Consider the following 9,922-nt stretch of genomic DNA (forward strand, 5'->3'; position numbering starts at 1 on the left):
AGAGCCCGCTTCCTCCAGAACAGTTCCCACTGGAGGTTACAATTTGCTAATAGATTCTCCAGCTCAGATGAGACCACCCACTCCTGGCAGCCCACTTAGGCTGGGAAGTTCTGCATATCTGCTGCCCTATCCTCCTTCATCCCTACAGCAGATCACTAGGTTCAGAGATTCTGCTTCCCTCACATATCCACCCCTCTTCATTCCCACTGCTACCACCAAACCCTGCCCAGGCTACTCAGCTGCCTCCCTGAAGCCTCCTGCCCACTCCAGTTCATCCTCACATATTTAAAATGCAAGTATGGTCATGTCACCTCACTACTTAAAACCCTCCAGGCCCTCCCTGGTGGCTGGCTTAACGAGTAGGGCACAGCACTACAAGCTGGCTGCAACCGCCTCAGTGCCAGTTCGACCCCTGCCCCTGCCCCGGAGGAGATCCACATGGCGCGGCAGACCTCTCCTGACCCGCCCGCTGCTCCCCTCAGCAGTGTGCTTCATCAGTCAGCCTGTTCTGCTCCCCACTCTGTCTCTTGTGAATCCTCTCACCACCCCTGCACCTCTGGCCTGTACCCCAGTTCTGTATGCATAAATAAGTCTTAAAAAAAACAACACAACAACTCTTCAGAGACTCCCCATTTTCCTTAAAAAGAAATCTGCATTTCCTGGCTACCTGGTGAGACCTTGCACCAATCCTGTACTCTCTGGTCTCGTCATGGACCTTCTTCTCTCTTGTTCTCCACCCTCCAGTCACACCAACCCTCCTACCATCATACCTCAAATGTCCAGGCTCTTTCTTGCCCCAGGATTGTGTCCCTGCTGCTCCTGCTAACAAGACCTTTCCCTCCCCTTCTGCTCCAGCCTCCCCCATCCTTCACCTTCAGGTTCTCAGGCTGTATGTCTCCCCACCTCCACATGCCCACTCCACTGCTTCCACTGCCCCTGCCTCCTGCACTTCTCTGCGAATAAGATTTCTACTTAGCTCCTATTCAGCAAGAACAAGGGCCTGCACAAGGCCTGGCATGTGGTGAATGCTCAGTAAATGTTGGTGCGAAATGGCCTTTACTCCTACCCTCAGCCCAGAAAACGGTGGGCCCTGTTTCTCGCCCAACTCACTTCTCTTGCCAGGTATACCGACTGCCATTCCAGAAGAGAACACGCGAACCCCAGTGAAGAAAATCTCTCCCTGATGTCTTCCTCTCTGTTTGGCATTGTTTGCAGGCAGACACAGACGCCGCTGGGCCGCTCTGGCGCGAGGGACAGGCGGGGCACCCAGGCGCAGGGAAGGACTGAGTGGCTGGCCTCTGTCCTTGGTCCCTCGCCCAAGCGGAGGTGCCCGAGGGCCTGGGGACATCAAGCGCATCCTCTGTGCACTAGAGGACAGGGCGTCGACCCTGCCTGCCTGTGTCAATGTGCTTGGTCCCCTGCTGGGGTGAGGCAGGCTTCGGTGGCTGTGGACACAGAGAGGACAGAGTGCAGGCTGAGCTGCCAGGATGGGGGTGAGAACGGGAACCCAAGGATGGGGGTCTATGAAATGGGGCCCTGAGCATCCAAGACAGAGACGCCTTGATGGAGGAGAAACATGGGGCCAGAGAAGCAGATTATGTCAGGGAGAGCCTGTCCTTGGCCAGAGGACAGGGAACCCCTCCTTGGCCAGAGGACATGAGGGCTGGGGCTCCATTCCCTCTAGCTTTGGGCCGGAGGAGAGGAAGAGTCCCAGACTTCGGATTGTCTTCAAATGTAGAATGTACCTCCGACGCCCCCACCCCCACCCTGGATATTTAGAGGTGTTCCCAGATCCTTCCCTGCCAAGCAGAGCTGGAGGTTGTTTCTATTAGAGTATCCTGACTTCAAGGCCTTCAGACCTGCCTCATCCAGGACCCTCTGGACACAGGGACCCCTGAAAATTTGTGGGGTGAGGTATGGGGAGGCGCTGCCACTGGCTGGGCGAAGTCTAGCCCCAGTATCAGCACAGGAGTCCGCCCCCAGAGGCTTCCCTGCTCTGGGCTATCTGGTCCTCGCTTGCTTTCCTGGCTTCCCTGTCTTCTGCTTCAGTGTGTGGGGAAGCCCTATTGAAGATGGATGCTGCGGCCCCCCAGTTTTCCCAGCCTCCCTTCTGCTCTCCCTGCCCCGGGACACCCACAAGTGTCTCCCACTGTGACTGGGCCTCAGGTTCAGAGAGGTTAAATGCTGACCTGAGGCCACACAGCCAGATGAAGGCAGTAGAGCCCTGCCTCTTCCCTCACCCGACTCTGACCTAGCCAGCGCGGCTGACATCACAGGCAGACAACTGTTTATATTTGGGCAAGAAGCCTTATTATGTTGGCGGCACTAAAGACCACTGGGGAGGACTAGAAGCAATAGATGGCCCCAAAGCCTAATCTCTATAATCAGCACTGAGGGTGATGACAGTCCTGGCTACGGCAAGCACTGAGGTCATCTGGACTAGACCCCCACCAAACAGCACCCCACCCTCCCTGGGTCCCCAGCACAACTGTCTGCAGCCTGGGTCTGTGCGCCTCCATGCCCGCTCACCCCAGCACCTTCAGATCCCCTGCTCTTCAGGAGAGGGAGCCTCTTGTCAACACTTGAATCTCTGGCTTCCTCCCTCAGTCTCTTCCCCTCCGGTGCTGGCCCTGAGGACCCCTAGACTGGGGAAGGAAGAGTCCAGACATCGTAGGCAGAGGCATTACTTTATTCAGGTAGGGATGAGCCAAACAAGGCCATAACCTGGAAGGGGTCAGGACATAGGGCACCCCACACCCATCCTCTCAAGCCACCAGTCAGACACCCCACAAAGGTGCCGTGAGGAGGGGCAGGCTGGCGAGCCCCTCCCCCGCAAGGAGCCTCAGAACTAGGCCTTTTCTAGCTGATGGCACAGGGAGGTAAGGGGATGTGAGGGAGAGGGGCCTCGTACTGTAAAGATGTAGTATGATAAAGCCTGTGGGATATGTAGGCAGGATGCCCCCTCTGTGGGGCCCGAGGGCCTGGCTTTCACTCCTGCAGCCTCCATTCCTGGCGTGGGTCCCTTGGTTACACCACACTTCACCTTGGCCAGCCAGGCCTCTCACAGAAGCCACAGGTCAAGAGCTCATAAGCTAAAGACGCTGCCCCTGAGCGGGGAGGGGGCTTGGGAACACCCACACATCCTTAGGGAGGGGTAGCTCTTTCTCTAGTCCTCCCCCGAGGACCAGGAATCCCCATCTCCTTCCTGCTCAGTGAACCTCAGGAACTGGCCCGGGTCCAGGTGAAGAGAAGCCCCTGCCCATGGGGTCTTCAGAGCACTTCCCTCCTCCCCTTCCAAGGGGCTCCCTCGGTCGCCCTCAGGGCCCCCCTGTCCTACTCCCTCAGACTGCTCTAGGCCATTCACCACCCCGCCATTCACATGTTCCAACTCCTCCTTTAAGCTGGGACCCTGGCCGCTGACACTGAGGGTGTCCCCTCCCTCCAGGCCCAGGTCCTCCTCCCCACTGAGGGTTCCCAGGGGGCCAGGAACTTGGTTCTTTCTCTCTGAGGAGGTAGCATCAGACTCCTCTCCTGAGCCTGAGGGTTCAGTGCTGTCCTGGGACTCTGATTCCAGGACAGTCACAGGGACATTGGCCACAGCACCCCGTAAGCCCTCATCCGCAGGGACACTGACCTCCCCGGTCTCAGAGGATGGAAGTTTCCCTCTCTGAGGAGGGCCTCCTACAGAAGACTCTGGCCCCCACCACCCAGCCCCTGACTCCCTCCTGGCCTCCTCCTTTTCTTCCTCTTCCTCTCCCTCCTCCCCACTCTCTTCCTCGTCAGCAAACCCATCAGATTCCCCATCCCTGTCCCAAGCTGCAGGCTCCAGCAGGGGCTGGGGCACCTGACCCAGTGGCTCCGTGACCTCCCTGGAGACCCCGGGAAGGAGAGAAGCCCCAGTGCCCAGTTCCTCAAATTCCTCTGAGAGGTCAGAGTCGTGGCCACGTTCTGCCTCCTTAGTTCCCTCTTCCTCCTCTTCCTCCGCTTCTTCTTCCTCTTCTCCTTCCTCCTCCTCCTCTCCCTCTTTCTCCTCCTCTTCCAACTCTTCCTTCTCTTCCCCCCCTGGTTGCTGGGCCCCAGGATGCCCTGAGGTGAGGACAGCTGGCTCCCAGCCTTCCTTTCTGGCCTCCCCTTGAGGGGAGGGCCTCTGCTCTCCAGCCAGGGCCCCCCCAGGGGAGGTGGGGGAGCTGAGGTAGAGTCCCAGAGGAGTGGAGTCCGGAAGAGTCTCCCCTAGGTCATCCACCTCAGCCTCGCTCTCCTCTCTGCTCTCCCCCACCTTGTCCTGAAGGCCCTCGGGGATCTCCCCACAATCTAGCTCCTCCTGCTCACTGTCTACTTCTTCCAGGACTTCAGCCCTGCCCTCCAGCCCCCAGCTAGCCTCCTGGCTCCCCTCAACCAGGGGCTGTGGCTCAGAGGCATCTTCAGGGGCTGGGGTGGGGGACCAGGGCTCCAGGCCCTTTGGACTGGGGGACTGTATCTCTGGTTGTCCATCCACCTCAGTTTCCTCTGGTCCCAGGGACCTTGGTTGAGGGGTACCACAGCCCTCCTGGCACAAGGTCTCAGCAGGGAACACTGCCTCTGCTCTCCAGGGGGCCTCCGGTTCCGATTCCTCCCAGTCCCTTGAAAGTGGAGAGACCTCTGGCTCCAGAGCAACTGACTCCTCTAGGTCCTTTCTGGGTCCTTCCAAACTCTGCACCCTTTTTGACGCTAAACCGTCCTCCCCCAAGGGTGACTCCATCACCTCCTCTCTGACCAGTTGGTCTGTGCCCTCCAGGCCTCCAGCCCCCTGCTCCTGTTCCTGCTCTGTCCCTGCAGCAGAATCCCCCACAGCTGTCTCTGACCCCAAGGCAGCCTCAGGGGAGTCCATGCCACCCCCTAGGGCTGCATTCCTGGCCTCATCTTCCAACACCAGCCCCATCACCTCTGACATGCCCAGGGGAGCCCCCACCTGCTCTGGCTGCTCTTCAGGGTCCTGGGAGCCTTTGGTACCTTCCTCCTCATGGGCACCCTTGCCTGGGACCCAGTCTTTGGGCCCCTGGTTCCGTGGATGCTCATCTGTGTTCCAGACCCCTCCTGAGGTGTCCAGCTGCTCCTGTCCTGGCTCTAGAGAAGCCTCTTTCACAGCAAAGCCAGCCAACTCCCTGTGAGCCAGTTCTTCATCCTCACAGTCCCATCCAGCCTTCCCAGGGGGTGTTTCTTGATCCTGCTCTTGGTCTTCCACCACCACATCTCCTGGCCACTGTCTACTTGCTGAGAGGGGCAGGTCCTGTCCCTTCTCCGCAGACTTCAGCAACTCTTGATTCTCTCCCTTCTCCAACTTCCCATCCTCTTCCAGGTACTCTTGACTTCCCTTATCAATGTCTTCTGGGGATCCCAAGTTCTCTAGGTTCCATTCTCCCAGAGATCTCAGTGAGTCTTGATCCTGCTTTTCGATGGGCCTCAATGGCTCTTGGTTGTCTTCCACAGACTCTAGTGGTTCTTGAGTTTCCTTTTCTAGAGGTTTCATTTCCCCCCCATTCATTTCTTCTCCAGACCACACTGGCTTTTGAGTTTCTAGAGATTTCAACATTTCTGGGTATTCTTCTACAGTCTTCAGTGACTCTAGATTCTCTTTTTCTAAAGATCTCACCTCCTCTACATTCTCATCTTTTGGGAACTTTAACTCTTGGTTTTCTTTTTCAGAAGATCTAAATATTTCCTGGCATTTTTCAAGGGACTCCAGTGACTCTGATCTCTGTGTTGTCTGACCTTCTAGAGACTTCAGTGGCTGCTGAGTCTCTTCTTCAGTAAGTCTCCATGTTTCCTGTTTCTCATCTTCTAGAGACATCAGTGGCTCCTGATTCTCTTTTTCTAGAGGTCTTGAGGTCTCTTGATTTTCATCTTTTAGAGACCTCAGAGTCTCATGATTCTCTTTTGCTATAGGTATCAACATCTCCTCCTTCTCTACTTGAGATCTCAGGGACTTCTGATCATCTTTTTCTAGAGCTCCTTTTCTAGAGTCCAATGATTCAAAGTCTTCTTCTAGAGAACTCACCAAATTTTTGTTTTCCTTTTCTGGATGTAAAAATATCTCTAGGTCACCCTCAAGAGACCTCATTAATTGCTGATTCTCCTTTCCTGGAGGTTGCAATGTCTGTGGGCCCTCTTCCCCTGAAGGCTTATGTTCTACAGTCTCTTTTTCTATGGGTCTCACTACTTCTACTTCCTTTTCTTCTAAGGACTTCAATAGCTCCTGATTCTCCTGATTTAGACTTTTTAGTGTCTCTACGTTCTCTTCTTCCAAAAACCTCCCAGATTCTTGATTCTCCTCGACCACTCTCTGTGTTTCCTGGCTCTGTTTTTCCAGAGTCACCAGAGGCTCTTGAATCTCCTCTTCCAGAGACTTTGAAGTTTCTTTTTCCAAAAGACCCTGGGAATCCTGGAGTTCCTTTGTGAGCGGATCCCCCTCTTTTTGCCATGTTTCCTGCTGCAAACTGCTTACTGCTTTGATCTCTATAGCTGTGTTGCTCTCTGCCAGCTCCCACATTTGCCCTTCACCTTCCTCTTGGAATCTGCTGGACACTTTAGACCCACTGAGTTTTGCCTCTACACTGGGGTGGTTTGGGCTGAGTGGTGGGGCCAAGGAGGTATGATCCTCAGGGGACTGGCCTGTACTGGCTTCTTGCTGATTGGTCCCAGGCTCTCCTGGTTCTGGCAGAACGCTGGCAGGGGTGACCTCCTTAGCTCCTGCCCACATGGCCTCTGGAGACTGCTGTCTCCTAGCCGTTGGCTGCAGCAGGTATAGGGGGCCATCTTGGGCTCTGCTCTCTACATCTGTAGCAGGACAGGGAGCCTGAGGTGTGGGTGGGATGGGAGTGCTGGCTAAGGTGGGCATGCGGGCCTGGAGGAATCCCTGGCTCTTCAGAAAGACTGGCATAGGTGTTTCAAGGGTATCAGGCAAGGGTGGGGAATGAGCAGCAGGACTGAGGATAGAGAGCAAAGGTCCCAGACGCCGGGCCTCTGGAGTCCCAGGGAAATGCAGTTCCAGTTTAGGGTCTGGAAGGGCAGAGGGGAAGAAATTATGTCAGAATGCACTCACAGGAATGGGGGCTTTGTGGGTGGTGAGGGTCCCTCTGACATACCTCTGTATATGTCACTGGGTGCCACTCTGGCTTCCCACTGGCTGTGCTCAGAGCATGCTCACCAGTTGGGGCCCTGGGCCTGGGGGGTGCCGCCCCCTCAAGGAAAGGAATAGCTCTGGGCCATGAAGAGTAAAGAAGGGTAAGCTAGGGGACCTGGCCTCCTCTTACCCTGGATGCCGAGGGGAGCCCTGGGATTGCTGCCAGGTGTCTGCAGCCTGGAGTTTTCAGCCTCTAGGAGTGTCCTGGGGATGGTGAAGGAAAAACTGGGTTAGTCACAGGTCTGTAGGCAAGCCCTGAGGGTGACTCCCAGCCACACTTGTACATCCCTGGCACTGCAGCTTCCTTTTCATTTTTCACCACTGTCACACACAACACAGGCCACGTTACACTGCTGTGCACACACCGGAACACAGCCTCACACACAGCTACCACATGCTTGATCACACAGTCACATATATTCAGGACACACAGCTGGGCTCGCAGACACACAGCAGATTCCCACACAGCGGACACAATGTACACACACCCACACTGCCCCAGACTGTCCCCTCCTCCCCACCCCGTCCCAATGACCTCATCCTCTGCGTGGGGCCTATTCTCATGCTAATCGGTGCCTTTGTCCATTGGCCATCTGGAGGGTCTGAGTAGGGGGCTTCCAGGCAAAGTGGGAATTCTCAGGCGGTTCCCAGGGAATAGGCCTCCTCCTTCTCCCCGCCCCCCCCCGGGGGGGGGGCCAGAGCTGGTTTTGGACAAAAGCAAACGAATTCCACTGCCTTTCTCCAAATCCTTTTCGTGCCTTCAAAATAACCAGCAAAGCCTACCCAGGCCCCTTGCCTCAGCGGTTTGCTGGGGGGGTGGGGGGGGTGGGTGTCAGGGTTCTCATCTTGGAATCCCAAACCTTGTATGGCAATAGAGATCTTTGCATCCATCCCCCAGCCTCAGTGTCTCACAGCGATCTGCAGAGATGGGGGTGGGGGGCTTAAATAATTGAGTTAGGCTGAATACCACTGAGTCTGATTAGTATTTTCTGGCCTCACTCTGTTCATGCCCTCTGAGCCCTGTGCTCAGTGGGGCCTCCCCCTTCCTTATCCTCCCGAGAGACTCACTGACTTTCAGTTCTCTGGGGCCTATAGAACAAGTACAAATGATCCCCACCGATGTTTGCCTGTGGGTTCTGGGGCACCATTCTCAGAGCCTGTTCCCTGCCTTCTGAGCTTAGAGTTCACAGCTCTTCACAGTGGCAAAGCCCCTTCCTCAGGCTCCTCCATCACTGGACCCTCAAGACAATCAAGCAGTTTTCCAGAAGACACTGTGGGCTTGCCCAGATCCTGCAGTCTGAGAAGCAAATGCCTCCTCCAGCTCAGCGCAGGGACTGGGGTCCGTGGAAGGGCTGGGCCGTGTCAAGGGTGTAGGGCGTGAAAGGAGCCAGGCCCATAGTGTCCAGGATGGAAAGGGCCTTGGATGACACCTAGCCTAGCTTCCATCCCCCAATCAAGGAGAATGACACACCATCAGGCGGCCAGTCAGTGCCAAGCCTCATCCTGCAGCCCCCCTTTGGGGGCGGCTCAAAGACATTCCCCCTGTGTATGAGCACCCCCACAGGGACTTTTACCCCTTGGGGTGAGGGTCTGGATGCAGATGCTCACACATGTCCAACCCTCTCCACCGAGGTGTGCCACTCAGCAACACTGGAGGCTACTTGTCAATCCTGAACACTGGGGGAACAGGTAAGCTCAGGCAGGCAAGTCCTGGCGTGGAAGAGATATACTTACAGTCACAGAGCCCACTGGTGGCAGGACCTAGCGGTGGCTCTGGCCCCTTAGCTGAGCAGTGTCCCCAGGCATGCATGTGTGCCTCTGTGTGCCCAGGAGGGGTGTCAACTGTACCTGTACGTGGCCACCTCCAGGCTGAGAGACATCTTGAGGTGTGCCAGCTGCTGCCGACCTTCCAGGATCTGGGCGATCTGGCCCTGCAGGCCCTGTTTCTCCTGCTCCAGGGCTTCCACCTTCAACTGCAGCCAAACAGAGGTGAAGGGGCAGGTCTTTCTGCTTACTAACCTGGTGCTCCTTGGCTGCAGCGGCATCTGCTCCCTGAAGGAGCGTGGCCTTTCGGGTAGAGCAGATTCCTGCCTTCCCTAGCCCAGTCCCTGCCCAGAGGACGCCTCCCATACCTTGATACCTCGATACCTGGAGAAGGAACAGTGGCCCCTTTGAACCCTCCCACTGCCCAGCTCCTCCCCAGAGGGTGTTGTTTAAATGGTAGCACATGCTGTTCAGAATTTAGCTCCCACAGGAAAGGGAAGATGAGGGAAGAGAGGAGATGGGTTACAGAGAGGAATGGGAACCAAGTGGAAGCAGAAGGAGAAACGATTAATAGCGTCCTGGAGCCTAAAGGACTGGAAGCCAAACAGCCCTGGTCCCAACTGCTGTCTTCTGCTCCTCACCACAGGCCCCCACCTCCTCCACTTCCCACACCTTCTGGAATCTTCCTCCTCTGAGAGGAGAGGGGATGTGGCCATGGTGAGATTTCTGTCTAGCCAGGGCAGGAGGCTGTTTTCTCAGCTGCTGGTCACATCTGCAGAGTGTGCGGGGAGCAGCTGTCCCAGGCCTCTGGAATGTGCTGGGGAGAGGGAGTGGAGAAGCCACCACACCACAGAAGGGCTGGCGGCTGCTCACCAAGGCCCTTGACCCACTGACTGTCAGGGAGAGGAGGGCTGCTAGGAACCTGGGGATTCTAAATGGAGAGGCCCCACGGTTCAGCATGGAGGGGAGGTCCAGGGCATCTTCTGAGAGGGCAGCTGG

At 56.3% G+C, this 9,922-nt stretch overlaps 1 protein-coding gene across 1 annotated transcript in view; it reads right to left on the reverse strand.

Annotated features, from left to right (window-relative positions):
- Window positions 1-2,674: 2,674 nt before the first annotated feature.
- The window catches only part of NES (nestin), a 9,155-nt gene continuing 1,907 nt past the window's right edge, over window positions 2,675-9,922 (reverse strand). The window contains exons 4-6 of the mRNA XM_004693653.2: window positions 9,008-9,132; window positions 7,290-7,363; window positions 2,675-7,035 (exon numbers count right to left, since the gene is read on the reverse strand). Coding sequence (XP_004693710.1) covers window positions 3,167-7,035; window positions 7,290-7,363; window positions 9,008-9,132 — 4,068 coding nt within the window. The 3' untranslated portion in view covers window positions 2,675-3,166. The remainder of the gene's footprint in view (window positions 7,036-7,289; window positions 7,364-9,007; window positions 9,133-9,922) is intronic.

Source organism: Condylura cristata, unplaced genomic scaffold (assembly GCF_000260355.1).
Source record: "Condylura cristata isolate star-nosed mole 26May11 unplaced genomic scaffold, ConCri1.0 scaffold00040, whole genome shotgun sequence".
Lineage (NCBI taxonomy): Eukaryota > Metazoa > Chordata > Mammalia > Eulipotyphla > Talpidae > Condylura > Condylura cristata.